Raw genomic sequence first — 20,191 nt, 5'->3', positions numbered from 1 at the left:
CAACACAATGAAACTTACCTGAGCATCATTCTACACAATAAAAACAGACCTGTATCCCTGGCCCGGTGGCTCAGTTGGTTGGAACATTATCCCATACACCAAAAAGGCTGTAGGTTCAATTCCCTGCCAGGGCACATGTGTAGGTAGTGGGTTTGATCCCCAGTTGGGGCTTGTATGAGAGACAACCAATGTTTCTCTTCCTTCTTCTCTAAAATACACACACACACACACACACACATATATATATATATATATATATATATATATATATATATATATCTCCATCCTTGGGTGAGGATTAAAAAAACCCAAACAGACTTTTAAGCAACAGAATCTTTGTAAAAAGACAGAAAGTCTTTCTGATTTCCTGGCTTTTCTTATGGCCAAATATTTAAGAGATGATTTTAAAGATGAAAAGCAATTTTCTTCTGTACAGAGGAATTCTAAATATGCTGACCACCTATGTGATGACAAATAGCTATCAGTAGTATATGCTACCAGGCAGGTATATTCCAAAAACCAAAACATACTGTATATTTTCAAAGTAAAGATACCATTTTAGTAATAAGTAAAAAAGTAACTACTTTTCAAAGGATACTTGTACTATGGGGAGAATGTTTTGAAAAATCATATTTGGGCCCTAGCCGGTTTGGCTCACTGGACAAAGCATCGGCCTGGGGACTGAAGGGTCCCGGGTTCAATTCTGGTCAAGGGCACATACCTGGGTTGTGGGCTCGGTCCCCAGTAGGGGGCCTGCAGGAGACAGCCGATCAATGATTCTCTCATCATTGATGTTTCTATCTCTCTCTCCCTCTCCCTTCCTCTCTGAAATCAATAAAAATATATTTTTTTAAAAAAGAAAAATTATATTTGGGAATGTATCTATTGTTACATGATTTTGTTGCTGAAATAATGTCTATTAAAAATACTATCTTTTTAAAAGTCATTATCTATACAAGTTATAAAAGATTTGAACATATGGAAAATTATCCCAATGAATCTAAGTCTTGCTTAAGAGTTTTTTGAATTTATATATATATAAATATGCAACACCTTCCAATTAATTAGCAAGAATAACTGATTGAGATCAAGGAAGAAGGGAATATCACTGCCAATTTCAGCATAATCCTGAGCAGAACTGATGGCTGGCAATTGAAACATTAGTGATGTCGCCAATTATGCAATTCTTCCATTTGTATCTATGATTCTGTGAGGTATCTTTTTTTCAGTAATGAAAGTCATTCGAATGAAGTGTCAAAAGTAACTGAATTTGGAATCAGAAGTTTGAATAGCTATATTTAAGTGTCATATCAAGATTTATCCTCAACAATGCTAGCCAGTTTGGCTCAGTGGATAGAGTGTTGGCCTGTGGAATGAAGGGTCCTGGGTTCAATTCCGGTCAAGGGCACATGCCCAGGTTGTGGGCTCACTCCCCAGAGTGGGGCATGCAGGAGGCAGCTGATCAATGATTCTCTCTCATCATTGATGTTTCAATCTCTCTCTCCCTCTCCCTTCCTCTCTGAAATCAATAAAAGTATATATATATTTTTATAAAAAGAGTGATTGCTAAAATAGCTTTATTAAAAGATTTATCATCAACAGAAAACACTATAATTAATAAATAAACAGCCCTAACCAGTTTGGCTCAGTGGATAGAGCGTCGGCCTGCAGACTGAAAGGTCCCAGGTTCCATTCCGGTCAAGGGCATGTACCTTGGTTGCGGGCACATCCCCAGTAGGAGGTGTGCAGAAGGCAGCTGATCGATGTTTCTCTCTCATCGATGTTTCTAACTCTCTATCCCTCTCCCTTCCTCTCTGTAAAAAATCAATAAAATATATTTTAAAAATAAATAAAAAGTAAATAAATAAACAGTAACAGCAAATGTTTACTGGATGCTTTATTTGACATTATCATTTTGGCTCGGCATATCCCTCACCTTCAAGGAATAGGACAAAAAAATCTTCAGAGTATGTCTAGCCATAAATCACTCTACCAATGATCCTGAAGTCAAGCTGTAAAATTAAATATCACCACCTTTGATTTTCCATGAGGATTACATAATCCACACAAATTAAGAGTGCCTAGCACAGCGTCTTTAATACAGAAGATGCTCAATAAACATTTACTTTCCTTTGAAGCCATAGGATTCATAAAGAAATAATGGCCTTAGGAATTAGACAGGTTTGAGTTCTCACTGTACCACTTGTTGGCCGGGTCACTTGGGGTATTTAACTCCATCTGTAAAATGGAAATAATAATACCCACCTTATAAGGTTAAGGTGAAAAGCCATTAATGAATAATGTATACAAAATCATTCAACCCACAAAAGACAGTTAATAAATATACAACCCTCCTCCTTCAAGATAGCCTATTCATAACTGTACTGAAAGTAGGGACTCATGGGTCATTAAATTTATTTTATTTTTTAATGGGTCATTGAATTTTAAAATACGCACCACAATCCCTATCTTCTGGTAAGAATTACAGTAATACAGTACCCTGCCCAGTGCCTGGCATGGAGTGGATAGATACTCCATTCATGTTGACTCAACTCAGGTGAGTTACTATGTCCAATGTCAATAGGCAAACTGTGGCAGGGGCTGGCCTGGTGTGGGCCTGGGTCTTTCCATTATCCTATGTACTATCCCTAATTTAAGTCATCTAGTTACGGGTATTCATTCTAGTGCAAATCAATTTAAGGGTCATAATGCAGAATTGTCATTTTGAGCTTTTCCAGTTTCTATGGCTAAGAAGTCATTACTTTGTTAAAATGCTTTTACATAAAAGGAAAAAGCACAGCTTTTTACACAGCTGAAATTAGGAGAAAAAAAGGTTTCCTTTTGCTCTTGCACAACTATCACAGGAAAGTCATCTACATTTATGATGTCCTACATGGAAACTGTTTAGGATTGCTTTTAGAATAGTAAACCTCTAGAACCGTACAACCAATTCAAACTGTAAGCAGCGGACTCTGGCGCCATAAGTAAATGGCTGGGGGCAGGGGAGAGCCACTTGTCAAACCCAAGGCGGCGTGTACTACTTTAAGTAAAACACTACTCAGCGAGCATACAAATGCAAGTGCAACTGCATGTGCTGAGCTGAGATGTACCTGAGGCACCTGTAAGACGCAAGGAGTCGCCTCGCAGCCTCTGGATGGCAAGCAGGAAACAGGACTTTAAATGCCTGAGAGTCGCAGCCTCAGCGCTTTTGCAACACCTGCGTTGACGCTCGGTCACGTGAAACCACCCGCGCTCCCGGGGCCATTCACAGGCTGGCCTTGCAACATGTCAACAAGCAAAAGCAGGCAAACCGGCGGGGGCGGCCCTCACCCAACTTTCCCCGGATGGCAAACGCTGTTCGGAGTCCACGCTGTGCGAGGAGCCGACCCCCGATGCACAGCCGAAAGCCTAGGAGTGCTGACATCCCAAAGGTCCTCCCCTCCTTCTCTCTCCCCATGAAACGGGGTCTGTTTGCCACAGCACCCCCCGCGACCCCTTCCATCTGATGGGGCAGCACGGGTCACCTCCCTCCATGGACCCCTTCCCAGACCCCAGCCACCGACCCAACGGATTCCCACCGTGAAGACTCCAATCTCTCCGTTACGTTTCTGGAACACGTGCTGTGAGGGCGCAAACTTGCTAGAAAGAGATGAAGCAACCCTTTCAACACATTTATCTGAGCCCTCCGCACTGCCCAGGGAGGGGCCGCATGTCACCAATGTTGGGTGACAGTCCTTCAAATCGCCCTAAGCAGGGGACCGAGGCCCGGCCGCCCGCCCGGCCGCCGGCAGCTCTTACCCATTTGTCCAAGGGGACCTGGGCGAGGGAGCCGGTGCCCTGATACAGGTCCAGGCTGAGCTGCTCCAGGCTCAGCTTCTCCTGCAGGAAGTGGCCCAGGTACCTCTGCAGGAGGTACCGGCAGGCCCTCTTCTTGATGGACTCGGAGAACGGCCACGGCATGGTGAGGGCTGGCGGCGGCTGCGGGCGGCGGCGACTCCGGCCTCGCGGCTCAGGCTCCGGCTCCAGGCCGCGGCCGCGGCGCCTCGGGTTCCGGCCGGCGTCCCCAGGCCGCGGCTGGGCCTAAGCCCGGGGCGACCCCTCCATGCCCGCTGGCACCGGGCGTCCGTCAGGGCGACCCCATCTCCCGCGCCACGCCGCTAGCTCTAGGCCCGGCGGACCGGGACGAGGGGGCGGAAGAGTCCTCGTCGCCCCTGACACCGCGGGGTCCGGGGGATCCCCGTCCACACAGAGAGAGGGTGCAGGAGAGGCGGCGGGGAGGCAGCGAGGCCTGAGGCAGGGGCTCAGCGGACACCTCCGCCGCCGCCGCCGCCGCGCGACGAATTTGTTGTCATCTGGGGGCGCGCTCCCGGCTCTGGCGACGCTCCCGGCGCGTTCGCGAGACCTGGACTCCCTGCGCGCGGCCGGACGTGTCCGGAAGTGACGTCACACTGGGACTGGCGGAGGCGGGGAGAAGGGCCCGGAAGCGAGCGGTTCCGGCTCCGAGGGGGCGGGGCGAGGGGCGGAGGGGACGGCGCCGCAGGTCGGCTCCTGACGCCCGGGGTGGGGAGACCCGGAGGACGGCGGGCGCGCAGGTGAGCGGCCGCTGGGATGGCTGCGGGCGGGAGGGCGGCCGCCGAGAAGAGCCGCCGGGAGGGGAGGGGAGGGCAGGCCGGGGACCCTCCGAGCGGGACGCGGCGCCGCGGGCCGGGCCGGGAGGGGCGGTGGCTGGAGGAGCCGGAGTCGGGTCCGGCCTGGGCGGTCCCGGGCATCTCGGACGCCGGCCCCGAGGGGAGAGCCTGCGGCCGCTGTCTCGCACCCGCGCCGCCCCGGGTATTGCCCGGCGTTGGTCATTGTCAGCAAGTTCATCGTCGCCCGACTCGTTCAGGTATTGTTTCCAAAGCTTCCTTTTCGTTCCCGTCGGGCGGCGGGCAGCCCGCGGCGCGCGCTCCTCGTCCTGGGGGCGCTGCCCCGGGACCGGGAAACTTGTGTTTTCGAGGCTTTTGTGGGCAGAGCTGCTTCCTCTGACCAGTCCCGAGCCTCCCGACCTCGCGGGAACGTGGGCGAAGTGCTCGGTCCGGAATCGGCGCCGTCGGACGTCTGCCCTGGAGGAGGCAGCTCCTGCCGAGGCGGCGCTGGCTCGTCGTGGGCGCCCCGAAAGGCCTGCGCGGGGGTTCGCCGGCCTGGAAGCCAGGCGCCCCGGGTTGCAATCCGGACGCCGCCGCCCAGCCCCGCCACGGTGAACCGGCACTGCCCTTTGCGCCTTTGCCAAATGTGAGCCATTTGACATCTGCTCTCGAGGATTGCTGTGAAAATTAAACATGACGAACGAACCTAAACAGAGTCCTGCTCCATATAGTTTAATTAAGGAAGTAAACGAAGACGACCTGTTTAAGGAGATTTTATTTGTTGGCAACTCATGAAGGCCTTAGAAATACTAGCACAGCCCCCCAAAAACTGTCAGGTAGAGGGAGCTCCGGTTCCCTTCCACCTTAGAACCCGTGTGCCCCCCAGAGTATGTAGTTGATCGGATTATTGGTGCCCCGCGTTCCTTGTAGATTTGTCCCAAGCATCCTCAGTGACTTCCAACTCCCTTGCTCTTCGTTCATGCAAAAATACTGGTTCAGGGTCCAGTAAGTGAAAGTGTTCCCAACTGGAAAGGCGAAAATAAAGGGTAAATAAGAATGAGGCAGAACCTTCAAGGAACTTAGGTTCTACAGTGAAAGAGCTAGTCCTTGACTCAGTAAATCCTTACTGATTTCCTGCACGAGCCAGGGACTGTTCTAGGCGCTGGGGAGACAGCACTGAGCCAGCTAAGGCCCTGCCCTCCTGGAGCTGGCCTGTCATTGAAGGCGGAGGAAACAAACAATCAAATAAATAATGTCCCTCGGCGCTCTCCCTACAGGAAGCATGCCCATGCCATTCCCTTCCCCTCTTCTTCCCCCACAGGCACCTATCCCCTAACTGTCTAAGGGACCCCATGATTTTTTTTAGCTACAGTCAATACTTGCTTGCTTTTCTACAAATAATGTGCCAGCCCTGACCGGTTTGGCTCAGTGGATAGAGCATCGGTCTGCGGACTGAAAGGTCCCAGGTTCGGTTCCGGCCAAGGGCATGTACCTTGGTTGCGGGCACATCCCCAGTAGGGGGTGTGCGGAAGGCAGCTGGTCGATGTTTCTCTCTCTTCGATGTTTCTGGCTCTCTATCCCTCTCCCTTCCTCTCTGTAAAAAATCAATAAAGTATATTTTAAAAAATAAATAAATAACGTGCCATATGGTGATATGTGCTGTAGGAATAAGTAAGTAAATAGATAAATAAATAAAGCAATGTAACCCTGGCTGGAGTGGCTCAGTTGGTTGGGCGTCATCCCTTGCACCAAGAGGTTGCCAGTTTGATTCCCATCAGGGCACATGCCCGGGTCATGGGCCTCATTCTGGTAGGGGGCATGCAGGAGGCAACTCGTTGGTGCTTCCATCTCACATCGATGTTTCCCTCTCCGCCTTTCCTCTCTCTCTGAAAATCAATTTTTTAAATCTTTAAAAAAGATAAAACAAGATAAAGAGAATGGAGAGGAAAGAGATTTGGCACTTGTATATAGAAGAGAAGGGTAAGGAACGACCTCTTATTTAATAGGGTGACGTTTTAGCAGAGACTTGGAGAAAGCTAGGTAGCAAGGCACATGAGTACCTGGAGTTCTTTTCCAGGCCGAGGAGCAGCAAGGGCAAGGCCCTATCCCGAGGGAGTGAAGGGGTGAGGTCAGGTCATGCAGTGCATCGTAGGCCATTATAAGAACACTAGTAGCCCTGCGCACCAGTCCGTGCACTAGTAGCTTGCTGCTGCTTGCCTCAGCTGGTAGCTCTCCGCCCTCCTGGAGCTCCCCCTGCCCCCACCCTCCCCCCCATAACTTGCTGCCCTGCCCCCTCCTGTAGCTCTCCGCCCCCTGCTTGTAGCTCGCTGCCCCACCCTCCTGCTGATCCGTGATCTGGTCGTCATTCGTTTGGTCGTTACACCTCAGGGCGTAACGGATAATTAGCATATTCCTCTCTTATTATATAGGAGGATTATATAGGATTGGCTCTCACTCTGGGTGAAGGAGTTTGAGGAGAGCAGTGACCTAATCTGGCCTGTTTTTACTAACTGCTGTGTTGAGAATAGACTTGGTGTGGAACTAGAGTGGCTTGGACTAGAGTGGTGGCAGTGAGGACGGTAAGAAGCAATTGGATTCTGGACATATTTTGAAGATAAGAAGACATGTTTGTGAATAATAATAGTAATACTTGCCATAAAAGGAGTGTAAACAGTGTGGTATGAAAAGCTGGGATCTCATCTGGCAGGGAATTAGAATAGGCCTTGGGATGTTTGAACTGAACTCTTGAGTAATAGGTACTATTGACTTATTTCAGGTTCACATGATAAGTAGTAAGTGATTTCTTTTGAAATATAGAATTACATTTAGGCTGTTTATAGAATGCCTGAAATTTCAAATATCAGAAAAGGAAAATAAAATCGGAAGATTTTATAGCAAACATACTCCTTTCACTGATTTTGTCTCTCCTATATACAGTACTACATCCACTTTAATATCTTACTGGTTCCCTTCATTCATGAGTTAAATACATTTTGACACATGATTACTATAGGTATGTGACCCAAGTAGAAGAGATTAGTTACTGCAAAGGAAAAGATTAGTGAAGTGGAAGACACAACAATAGAAACTATTGAAAGTGAAACAGAAAAGAAACTGAAAAAATTAACAAAGCTGTGAGGAATAGGGTAGCTTCACTTGGACTCACATTCATGAAATTGGAGTCCCCAAAGAGTGGAGGGACAGATGATAATAATGACCAAAATTTGTTGAAATTTATTGAAAACTATAAACCCACAGGCAAGTGGTTCAATGAACCCCAAGCAAAAGAAACATGAAAAAATATATATACCAAGTGGAACAAAGATAACAATGGCATCAGATTTATCATAGGAAACGACGCAAGCAAAATGGTAATAGAGTCTTGAAAGGGGGAGGCAGCCGAAACCGGTTTGGCTCAGTGGATAGAGCGTCGGCCTGTGGACTCAAAGTTCCCAGGTTCGATTCCGGTCAAGGGCATGCACCTTGGTTGCGGGCACATCCCCGGTAGGGGGTGTGCAGGAGGCAGCTGGTCGATGTTTCTCTCTCATCGATGTTTCTAGTTCTCTGTCCCTCTCCCTTCCTCTCTGTGAAAACATCAATAAAATATATTTTAAAAAAGAAAGAAAGGGGGAGGCAAACTGTCAACCTAAGGTTTTTATACCCAGCAAAAATATCTTTTTCAAAATAGAAGGTGAAAGGAAGTCTTGTTCAGATATACAAAAGCTGAAAGAATTTAACAGCAGCGGATTTATACTGCAGGAAATGTTGAAGGAAACTTGAAATAACAGAAGGAAAATGATACAGGTTATAGACCCAGATGTAGATCAACACAAAGGAATGAGGGGCACCAGAAATGGTAACTATATGGTTAACTATAAAATGCCTGTGCAGTGATGATCGTGCTGGAGTTACAAGCATGAAATCTATTGTTAAGGAACCTTTCCAAAGGTAACAGTGAACTTGACAAGTACTCTCGGCCTCCTTTTAATAAAACTATGTAAACTGCCTGCTTATATTGCCCATCCAATATATTAATTAACTTTTCCAAAAAGCAAGGGCAGAAAACGAAGTCTCTTCAGCTATCTTAACGCTGTTTTTCCTGCTGATAGAATATGGACACTGTGGTAGAGAGACTATGCCTCCCACCAATGTTGCCCATGTCCTAATCCCCAGAAACTGTCAGCATGTTACCTTAAATGGCAAAAGGAACTTTCTAGATTTCTCACCTCCAGAATTGTAAGAAAATAAATTTGTGTCGTTTTAAGCTACTACATTTGTGGTAATTGGTGACAGCAGCAATGCAAACTAACATAGAAACATATTAATATTCAAATTCTACAAAGCTTTCTACAACACTTTCTATATGACAGGTACAAAAATATCATTAGGGTTCCATTTTTTTTTTTTTTTCCTCATCCTCTTCTATAAAGCTGTTGAAGAGCTAGACCAATCATTGCTTTTTATTTTGGGTCATCTCCTAAGTCAGTTAGGATACTTTCAGTTGCCAGGAAAGTAGCTGGAATTTATTTGCTCCAATGACTGAAAAGTGCAAAGGTTAGGCAGCCATCAGAACTCTGGCAGCGTTTCTCAGTCAGCCTTTTGGCGCTGTTCTTTTCCCATTTTCAGCACCGTCTTGGCCCAGTTTCTCCCATCTCAGGATGCCTGCCAGGAGGAGCTGAGCTCTGTGCTCTATTCTGGATTAAGGTGACCAGAAAGAATTTCATGTATTGTTAGTTTAGGGCACTCTGTAACTGGGCGGGGGTCAGTCTCATCCAAATTACTTTACTCAGTAGGAGAAAGGGGCATTATGATTCACCTTGGAAAATCTGGGTGCTATTAGGACGGGGAAAGGATATTGATAAATAAGAGCATGTTATAACCAACAAAAAAGAAATTACAATAATAATATCTTTTAAAAGTAAGTCTCAAATGTTATCAATTTGTGTAATGCTTCAAAAATTCTTTTTTTATTTGTGTATCATCATCAAAAGTTCTGAATGTCTGCTTTTTTTATCTGTTTTCAAAGACATTTTAGAAAAATAATCTTCAGTCTTAGGTGTCTTTCTTTTTTTTCTTTTTTTTTTTTTTTTTTGCCCCTTGATGCTAATTAGTACACAACAATTTGATGACCTACTTCCTGACCTGTGAGAATTTCTTCCATCCTAGTATTGAATTCTTCATCTTTCCTTAAGGTCCTAATTGCAATTAACTAGACTCTTGCTTTAAAAACTTTATATACTGCCAAACTGTCTCATATAAGCATCTTTTTCACGTAATGATTATTATTATTTCTGACATCCCTAATTGAGATACTGGATTACTGAAGCCAAATAAAGATGTTTGGTATTCATGATGTTAAGAGATTTGTAGTGCACAGTCATGTTTCGAAGTCTTCAAACTAGCTGTAAATAAATAAAATGAGCTCATTTTCTATATATAAAACCAAGCATAAAGGAATATAATGATTGTTTTTAAAGTAGAAATTTTAGAAAACAAATATTTTCACTATCTCATACAGTAAGTCAGTATTAGATTTCAGTTATCTGACAAATGGATCCAACAATAATTGGTAAATTTATAATTAACTTGTATTGTTAGGAGTGACTAATTCTTAAAAGTTCTATACGAGACTAAATAAAGGATCTTTAAAGCATATCATCTATCTCCTATCTATCTTATTATTATTTATTTTTTATTTTATCTAAATAAAAATGTAAATGTCCGTTTGTTCAAAATCTTAAATCTCCGAAAGTTCTTCACCGATTGCTTTGAAATTTTGACACGACGTTGCATTCGAATACGCGCGTGTTTTTATATACCTTATACCTACTATTATATAGATGTCACACCTGTGACAGGTAAAAACATGCTTTTTTTGAAAAACAGCGCCATCTGTTGGACGATCTGCTTTAGTTCATCCAAATTATGCCTCGCAGAAGATCAAACCTAGGTCGTCGTACTCGCGGAGCGGAAGCAGTGCGACGAGTAATTGCAAATCAAACTGAGGAAGAACGGGCATCAGCGAACGAGCGAAACAGACAAAGAATGGCTCAAATACGTGCCCAGGAAACAGCAGAGCGACGTGCAGCCAGACTTGAGGATACACGGTTGCGAGCACGGCGATCGCGTTCTGCAGCTTCAGGTCGGCTTCGTTCTCAACAGAATGAACGCGACAGGCTCAGAGTGGCTGCAAGACGTCAACGAGAAGCAGCAGATCAGCGTCAAACACGACTCCGTGCTCAGCAATCACGCGATTACAATCGCCTTGCATTCCGGTACAACCCAGCTGATGATTGTAGTTTGAGCCGGCATGTTCTCATCGGCACTATTAGAAACGTGCGCTTTCTCTTTTCTTCCTTTTCCATTTAACCAGACTGAGCCACAGCAACGCGTGGCCGGGTACAGCTAGTTAGTTTAAATAGGACTGAAGGGATGTATTATTTGTACATTTGCTGTGTGAGTTTTTAATAGCTTTACATAGTTTATTATAAATTGCCTTTGGCAAATAGTTCTGACTTTTTAAAAATATATGTTTTTCTTGCTTTTTTAGAGAGAGAGAGAGAAACATCAATTAGATCCCTCCCGTACACTTCCCAACGGGGGATCGAACCCAAAACCTAAGCATGTGCCCTGAACTGGTATCAAACCAGCCACCTTTCAGTGCCTGGGACAGCACTCAATCAACTGAGCACACCAGCCCGGGCATAGTTTTGACTTTTATAATGCGTAAATGACAACAGCTATAGGAACTCTAGCTCCTTAAGATTTTTGCTAATAGTTTAGAGTTGACTGTATAGTGGAATGACCCAGAAGCTCTGAAAAAATACCCAAAATAATTACCCAGATATTTTTTATTCAGTTTCTCTGAGGTGGGGGGGGGGGGGGGCGGGGGGGAGTGAAGGGGTGTCAATGGCTGAGGACATCATTCTTTGCCTCTCCAATTGGCAAATATTAAAAAGTATTGGAAAGAATGTGGAAAAAAACAACAGAGGATGGCCCTGCATAGTCTCTTGATGGAGTTTAAATCAGTACAGCCTTTTTTTTTTTGAAGGGTAAATCAGCATTATAGCATTATCTATTGAAAGTTAAAATGAGCATGTGCTTTGACTCAACAATTACAGTTTTAAATATCCTAGAAAAGTAATTACACATTTAAAAAGATGCACTAAGCCATAGCCGGTTTGGCTCAGTGGATAGAGCGTCAGCCTGCGGACTGAAGGGTCCCAGGTTCGGTTCTGGCCAAGGACATGTACCTTGGTTGCGGGCACATCCCCAGTAGGGGGTGTGCAGGAGGCAGCTGATTGATGTTTCTCTCTCATCGATGTTTCTAACTCTCTATCCCTCTCCCTTCCTCTCTGTAAAAAATGAATAAAATATATTTTTAAAATAAATAAATAAAAAAGATGTACTAAGATTTTTACTGAGGCATTGTTTGAAATAACTAAAAATTAATATTCTCAATTCTTATCGATATGGGAGTTACCTTTTTGGGAAAGTGGAGAACAGAGGCTCTTTTTCTGAAAATCTATAGGTGCCTATATAATTTTGCTGTGAAAAACTATTGGAGATGGTTTTCAACAATATTTTCCAGTAAGTTGTTGACTAGTTCATGCTTTCTACTAGGTAACAATAGTAAGGCATGTCAGGCATTGTTTTAATCAAACAATAATATCTGGAGTGTCTTTCTGTAAAGATTTATGTCTACTTTTTTACAGGATGGAGACGGATTGTAATCCCATGGAGCTAAGCAGTATGTCAGGATTTGAAGAAAATGCAGAGCTTAATGGTTTTGAAGGAACTGACATGAAAGACATGAGGCTAGAAGCTGAAGCGGTTGTAAATGATGTTCTCTTTGCCGTGAACACCATGTTTGTCTCAAAAACCCTGCGCTGTGCAGATGATGTGGCCTATATCAACGTGGAAACGAGAGAAAGGAACAGATACTGCCTGGAGCTCACTGAAGCAGGGCTTAAGGTGAGTGCCTTTTCTTTCTGGAAAAAGAGCGTATATCATTTTTAAAATATATATATATTCTTATTGATCTCAGAGAGGAAGGGAGAGGGAGACAGAAACATCAGTGATGAGAAAGAATCACCGATTGGCTGCCTCCTGCACACCCCCTACTGGGGATCGAACCTATAACCCAGGCATGTGCCCTTGAGAGGAATCGAACCTGGGACCCTTGAGTCCCCATAGGCCGACGCTCTATCCACTGAGCCAAACCAGCCAGGGCAGAAATTATTTATATCTTCACCACTTTATCAGAGAGGGGCCAGGGAGGGGGAAGGAGTGTTAAATGAGATCGCAGCACTCAGCAGCTAACAGGAGTTTTTAAAGGAAAACTTTTATGTAGGAATTTTTAGTAATACTCAAGTCTTTCACTAACATGCGGAAATGGAATTTTTTTAAAAATTTGATTGGCAGTATTATTTGTGTTAATGATCACCCCCAAAATTAAATTATTATCTATGGTTAAATATGTGCACCAGAATTCAGCATTCCCTGCATTGGCTGAGTATTATAGGCATTGTATTGAGAGGATCTTCTTCCACCTCTTACAAATGTCTCTTCTATGTCTCTTCTATGAAAGGAACACACTTGACTCCACTGCTCCCTAGCTGTTAGATCAAAGTCACATCACAGCAGACAGTTGCACCTCTGAATCTATTGGCTCTTTATTACATGTGAGCTGTTCTAGGCAGTGACCTTAAATCCTTTACACCAGAATCCTGAGTTTAGAATAGTAGAAAGTACCACCTAAAACAAACTTTTCATTAAAAAAGACACACAACTATTATAAAAGTTTTGACCTGCTGAACAAAGGAGTAGTATTAGAAACTCCAAAATTTAGTTGTAACTTTACTAATTAATTAGTATCCAATCTCAATCAAAGATCTATGACTTTTCTGTTTCAAAAGTTGCACAGAATCATAAAGTAGAGGCCAAAGCCTAAGCAGGTGAGAATGTCATGTAATGATATGTTCAAAGACTATATGAACCTCTCTATTTCACTAGATTCAGTTCCTTAAGAAGCAGATGAGCCACGTGTTCCGTGTACTCCTTGTTAAGGATCACTTGTACTGAAGCGAATTGCAAAGCCAGCAGCTTGACTACTCTCAGTTCCCTCAAGCTGCCATGCAGGTAGCTGCTTAGCTTAGAGAGTGAAACTTGAATTAACTAATTTTGTACACTCTTTTCCCAATCCCTAAATTTGTACCAAAAACTTATAGTCTTCAGAAATGGATCTTAAATAGAAGTAGGTAAATCAAAAGTAGAGCTATATGACCCTGGATAAGGTAATTATATTTTACATTGATAATTCTAAGGTAGCTATGGTGAAGTACAACCGGTTCTGATCAGAGTCAGAAGTCTTACATGTGAATTTGAATGATTTTGGGTAAGTTAGTCAACCTTTAGGAGTTTGATTCTTTATCTGTAACCTGGAGATTAAATTTAAAAACCACAAGGGATTGGAAGATGATTATATGAATAAAGTATAGAGAAAGAACTAGGTCAGTTATAAAGCTTGACATGTGGGTACTTAAATATTTTTTCAGTCTCATTCGGTTAACATTCATTGACCAACTATCCTGTGTCAGGAATTGTAAATGAAACTATGAATAAGATATGATCCCTATCCTACTAGGAAGACCAGACTTACAGGGATCAGAAAGGGGCAAACAAAACTGTAATAGAGTCCAGCTGGTGTGGCTCAGTAGTTGAGCGTCGCCCCATGAAACAGGAGGTCACAGTTCAATTCCTGGTCAGGGCACATGCCCAGATTGTGGGCCCAATCCCCAGTGGAGGACATGCAGGAGGCAACCAATCAATGTGTCTTTGTCATCATTGATGTTACTCTCTCTCCTTTTCCCTTCCTCTCTGAAATCAATAAAAAATATCTATACTAATAATAGATGAATATGCAAATTGTCCAGGATGCCATCACATTAACAGTAACTACTGAACAGCAGGCTGCGTGGGGCGACCAGGCCAGCAGGGGGGTTAGTGAGGGATGACCAAACGACTGAACAGCAGGCTGCGTGGGGTGACCAGGCCAGCAGGGGTGGGGCAGTTGGAGGTGACCAGGCCGGCAGCGGGGCAGTTAGGGGCAACCAGGCCAGCAGGGGGGTCAGTAAGGGGCAATCAGGCCAGCGGAGGGGAGGGGCAGTTAGGGGCGACCAGGCCTGCGGCGGGGGGTGGGCAGTTAGGGGTGATAAGGCCGGCAGGCAGAGGCAGTTAGGGGTGATCAGGCTGGCAGGGGGGGCAGTTAGGGGCCATCAGGCAGGCAGGCAGGTGAGTAGTTAGGAGCCAACAGTCCCAGATTGTGAGAGGGATGTCCGACTGCTGGTTTAGGCCTGATCCCAGGGATCAGGCCTAAACCGGCAGTCAGACATCCCCCAAGGGGTCCCGGATTGGAGAGGGTAGGCTGGGCTGAGGGGACCCCTCTCCCCATGCACAAATTTCATGCCCCAGGCCTCTAGTGTATGTGTGTGTGTATATATATATGTATATATATATATATACACACACACATATATACACACACACACACACACACACATATGTATGTACATATATTTATTTATTTATTTTAAATCTCCTTACCTTTAAAAAAACAACAATTATAATACAATGGTCCCCCCCCTTATCCACATGTTCACTTTCCACAGTTCAGTTACCTGTGGTCAACCATGGTTTGAAAATATTCAATGGAAAATTCTAGAAATAAAGAATTTATAGAGGGGTGGGCAAAAGTAGGTTAAATTATCAGCCATCATATGTAAAAGATAAATTATAATTAAGGATACAGCCCTAGCCGGTTTGGCTCAGTGGATAGAAGGTATGCCTGTGGACTGAAGTGTCTGAGGTTCAAGGGCACATGCCCGGGTTGTGGGCTCAATCCCCAGTAGGGGGAGTGCAGGAGGCAGCCAATCAACTCCCTCTCATCATTGATGTTTCTATCTCCCTTTCCCTTCCTGTCCAAAATCCATAAAAGTATATTTTTAAAAATATATAAATAAGTAAGGATACAAAATAATAAGAATGAGACAAATAATACAAATAAATAATATAATAATTAATAATACAAGAATAAACTTTCAGGTACTCACAGCTGTAAGCCTACTTTTGCCAACCCCTGGACATTTTAAGTTGTACACCTTTCTGAGGAGTATGGTGAAATCCCGTGCCATCTTGCTCCGCACTGCCCAGGACATCCCTTTGTCCAGCACACCCGTGCTATATACACTACTCGCCCGTTAGTCACTTAGTAGCCGTCTCAGGTACTAGATCGGTTATCAGAGAGAGCACACTTACATAACCTTAACTACAGTATATTGTTATAATTGTTCTATTTTATTATTAGTTATTAATTTATCTCTTACTGTTTCTAGTTTATAAATTAAACTTTATCATAGGTATGTATATATGGGAAAAACAAAGTACCTATAGGGCGTGGTGCTATCCGAGGTTTCAGGCATCCACTGGGGGTCCTGGAACATCTCCCCTGCGGATAGGCGGCTGCCTGGTGCTGTGAAAAGCGCTGCAGTAACGCATGGTTCTGAAGAGGCGTGTCATCTTCCTTGGGCGGCTGCCTCTGCTTTTCAGTAAAACCCCCCACATACACTTCTCCTTCTAACATAAACTTGCATCTTCTACGGTTTGAATAGATGGCATAACAATTCAGCACTTACAGAGGGAATTCACAAGCTTTAGTCAAGTCAACAAAAACTAAAGTAGCCCTAACCGGTTTGGCTCAGTGGATAGAGCGTCAGCTTGCGGACTGAAGGGTCCCAGGTTCGATTCCAGTCAAGGGCATGTACCTTGGTTGCAGGCACATCCCCAGTAGGGGGTGTGCAGGAGGCAGCTGATTGATGTTTCTCTCTCATTGATGTTTCTAACTCTCTCTCCCTCTCCCTTCTTCTCTGTAAAAACATCAATAATTTTTTTTTTTTTAAACTAAAGTAATTTTGCCCTGTACTGTGCTGGCGAACTGTGACATGTCTTACATAATCTTGGTGGAGAGAAAAGCTTTAGCTGCATTTAAAGAAAAAATAAAACAGTAACATTCCCTTTTATCTCACTGAGTTGTGCATTCATTTCCCTGTTAGGTAAGTAATGTATTAGTAATGTGAAATGGCCTTTCAGATTACTAATCATAAAGGAGGATTTAAAAAAAGGAGGATTAATGCTGTAAATACTTTCTAGAATTCTTTATAAAGAAAGAGTTCAAAGGATTAATTCTAAGGGAGCTCTGGTGCAGTATGGCCGGTCTAATCAGAGTCAGAAGTCTTACATATGAAGCTAAGTAAATAGCGGCTATATTATCTATTATAGTGCTTTTATATAGCGGGCTCTCGATACATGTGGAATTAAATTGAAGCATGTTTTATTTTTTTAAAGCATGTTTTAAATTATGAAAATGGAACACTGCTTTTGATAGCTTTTAATTTTTTTCTCTATTTTACATTTGTTTTAGGACCAGGAGTTGGTAAATCAAACCATTAAAATTCTGAGAAACAAAATTATAAAGAGAGTGTTTTGCAGGGGTTATTCCTATAAGTTGTAAATTGCTTAAATATTAAAAAATTATATTAAAATATGCACATTTTAACTATTTATTGAAAAAAGTGTCATTAGAGAATGACCCAGGTAAACAATTGGTTTTTGCACTGTCATGATGAAATCTAATTATCGGATTCCCTGTTCTCTTGTAGATAGTAGGTTATGCTTTTGACGAGGTGGATGATCATTTACAGAGTCCCTACCATGAAACAGTCTACTCCCTGCTGGACACGCTCAGCCCCGCCTACCGGGAGGCCTTCGGAAACGCACTCCTTCAAAGACTGGAAGCTTTGAAAAGGGATGGACAGTCATGACTAAGCTTTTTCCTTTTAGAGGGCGTGGCTGCTGAGACAAAATGTTGATGTAAAGCTTGAAGTTCTTGCATATGGTCATAGAAAATGCATCTTTGATTTTGTGTCTTTATCTTTTCTTGCTTCAAATTTGGCTTTTGACTTAGAACATTTTGAGTAATGAATCGTCTTTCTCAGTTCCTGATTCATGAAGGGAATTGCTGTAATACCATCATTAAGACTTTCAAATTTCTTCATGTAGTATCTCTGCATTTCAAAACCAAATCAGTGTTTCATTCTGTTACTCCAGGACTCCGATTGCTGCCAGCACTCTCTCACATGGGAACTTCTGGATTTGCACAGAAATGTAGGATTTAAAAGACCTACATGCAAACTTTGGTTCAGCTCACTAAATCAGGGGTTTACTCCTAGCTTGGACTAACTTTGTAATAATTATTTTGGTACTAGCCTTACTGGAAACAAATTATCAACCAGTTTCCCCTGCACAAAATTTGAAATTCACTGAATCACTTAATCTATTTATATTACTGATATGGACTGATAAAGATGAATTAAATATATATTACTTAGCTAGTATTTCAATGAACAACAGGGACTGAGATAGTCCTATATTCCTTGTTTGCAACAGCCAGCGAACTAAGAGGACAACCGTTAGCAAATGAATGTAATAACTTTTTCCAAGGTGTTTAAGCACATAAGCAAATATAGGAACAGGCTCCATTCTTTTTCTTAACAAAAAGCATCTTCAATGTGTGGGATTTAAAAGAAAGAAGATTCTGATTTCCTAAACGATCTTTTGGCCTGTGTTGACTCTTATTACGAATGTTTGTTTACATGATGTACAGTATATATTCAGAAAGTATTTTTGCCTCAGTGTTTACTTTCTATACTGTAATACTTTGGTATTCCCACAGCACCCTCCTTTCCCAGCAGATGTGCAGTGTTTTGTCTCAATGCTAAACCCACAGTGTAATCTGAGTGCATTGTGTGGGTTTGAAAACCAAAGGATGAAGGAAGCATTCCGAGACTTCATATTTGAAAAAGGGAGAAATCTGTATTTTATATTTTATTACAGGTACTAAGGTTTATAAACTTAGTAAACTATACCATGCTGCTATGTGTTTTCAAGAACATGTTGAATAGTAAGGATTGGGGAAGTTTTTTTAATACTAACAGTCAAAAGCAGCAGCTGTTAGAAATGTTGAACTAGAATTCTGCATTTAAACACTCCTTCGGAAATTTGTCATTTGCAGGCTTTGTTTTCTGTCATTATTAAGTAATAAGTACTTTCAGGCTCTGAAGTTTTTGTAGACCAGAGCGAGTTAGAGTTTGGTTCCAGTCACTGTTTATTGCAAACCTCATTGGAATGCTTTCATTATGGTTGATAATGCATATTCATTTTCAGCTTTGCTTTCAGATGCTTAACTGTTTGGGCAGTGAAGTCTAACTTCAGGTTGAACAATCTCAGGCTAACTGTAAAGGATCTTTGTAAAGTTTGAATAAAATTCTATCTGTTCATTTTGAGTTAAGTATACAGAAAAAAAATGATTGTATGTTTGAAAGTTGAAATTGTTCATTTTGTGATAAATGATTGATTTCAAGAGCTTCTGTTTCTTTTCTTTTTTTTTTAAATAGAATTAGAAGAGTTTATAAAACCTGGACTTTTCACTCCAAAGTCTTGCCACAATGGTGTTGCTTGAAAGGTTAATCAATGCTTAGTGACATAGAGCTCTTAAGCTGTGACCTTTTGCAATGAGATCTGGGGAGTAAGCCAATGCAATATCATTTCCATTTTTGAATTCAGTATTGTTACATTTTAATGTGAGGTGAGTTGCTCTTTTTATTACTATGAAAGAGGAACAGGAAGAGAAGACTTAGTAAAACACTGATAATAAAACCTCCACTAGATAGTGAAACCTCAATTTTACCTAGATTGTTTAAAGCAGATAACTTAAAGCCTTGATTACACTTCCCAAGGAAAAAGGAAAAATAACTCTAAGTAAATAAAAAAAAATGAGAATGGGCAAATGATATAAAAAAAAAATACAGATGTCCATTAGTAACTACTTGAAAGATATTCAACCTGACCAGTAATTCAAGAAAGGTAAATAGGTTTGGCTATGTTGGGCCATTTCACCTAATCTTACCTAATAATAGACAAACATGTAAATTGACTGTACCTCTGCTATGCCACCAGGCAGTCAGGAGTGATATGCAAATTAACCCAACAAAGATGGTGGTTAATTTGCATACACAGGCGCCAAGTGATGGGGGCAGGACACTTGCATCGTCGCTGTGGTGACAATGCAGGTGTTCTGTCCCACCCCCTGGTCTCTCAGGGCCTCTGGGCAGTGTGGGAAGGCAGGGCCAGAGTGGAAAGAGACGGCTCTGGGGCCTGAGGGGAAAGGGGCTGGGCCGGAGTGGAAAGGTGGTGCCAGCAGCCAGGGAAAGGAAAGCCCATTCTAGCATGAATCTTCATGCATTGGGCTTCTAGTCATTTAATAATTTCTCTTATCTATATAACTAGAGGCCCGGTTTACCTCAGCCCCCTTCCCCCCCAGGGCACGAATGTCGTGCACCGGGCCTCTACTATAGCATAAAAGCCTAAGCAACCATTACTGCGGAATAACCAGAATGACCGGTCACTATGATGCGCACTGACCACCAGGGGGCAGATGCTCAACACAGGAA

At 43.0% G+C, this 20,191-nt stretch overlaps 2 protein-coding genes across 4 annotated transcripts in view; one reads left to right on the top strand and one right to left on the bottom strand.

The window, feature by feature from the left end:
* ATG2B (autophagy related 2B) overlaps positions 1-4,419 on the bottom strand; it is a 73,414-nt gene extending 68,995 nt beyond the window's left edge. For both annotated transcript variants that reach the window (XM_079768757.1, XM_079768758.1), the window contains exon 1: positions 3,799-4,419. In XM_079768757.1, the coding sequence (XP_079624883.1) occupies positions 3,799-3,960 (162 nt within the window). In that variant the 5' untranslated portion in view covers positions 3,961-4,419. The remainder of the gene's footprint in view (positions 1-3,798) is intronic.
* A 79-nt stretch (positions 4,420-4,498) lies between these two features.
* Positions 4,499-19,103, top strand: GSKIP (GSK3B interacting protein). 2 transcript variants are annotated; one of them, XM_079768764.1, is made up of 4 exons: positions 4,518-4,592; positions 10,512-10,900; positions 12,341-12,599; positions 17,342-19,103. In XM_079768764.1, exons 2-4 carry the CDS (start codon positions 10,551-10,553, stop codon positions 17,501-17,503), a joined length of 771 nt encoding a protein of 256 aa, XP_079624890.1. In that variant the 5' UTR covers positions 4,518-4,592; positions 10,512-10,550; the 3' UTR covers positions 17,504-19,103. The 2 variants fall into 2 exon arrangements, with proteins under 2 accessions (XP_079624891.1, XP_079624890.1); XM_079768765.1 differs by lacking the exon at positions 10,512-10,900 and having other exon boundaries at positions 4,499-4,592.
* The last annotated feature ends 1,088 nt before the right edge of the window (positions 19,104-20,191 follow it).

The sequence above is a fragment of the Cnephaeus nilssonii genome (genome assembly GCF_951640355.1).
Source record: "Cnephaeus nilssonii genome assembly, chromosome: 4".
Classification (NCBI taxonomy): Eukaryota; Metazoa; Chordata; class Mammalia; order Chiroptera; family Vespertilionidae; genus Cnephaeus; species Cnephaeus nilssonii.
Note: the sequence above shows the minus strand (reverse complement) of the source record. Positions and strands in the feature narration are given on the sequence as shown.

Bases quoted from the DNA above. Each gene is read 5' to 3' on its own strand.
- GSKIP (XM_079768764.1), top strand. From the start codon at position 10,551: ATGCCTCGCAGAAGATCAAACCTAGGTCGTCGTACTCGCGGAGCGGAA. The intron at 10,901-12,340 runs GTACAACCCAGC...ACTTTTTTACAG, and splicing joins TACAATCGCCTTGCATTCCG to GATGGAGACGGATTGTAATC. The intron at 12,600-17,341 runs GTGAGTGCCTTT...GTTCTCTTGTAG, and splicing joins TCACTGAAGCAGGGCTTAAG to ATAGTAGGTTATGCTTTTGA.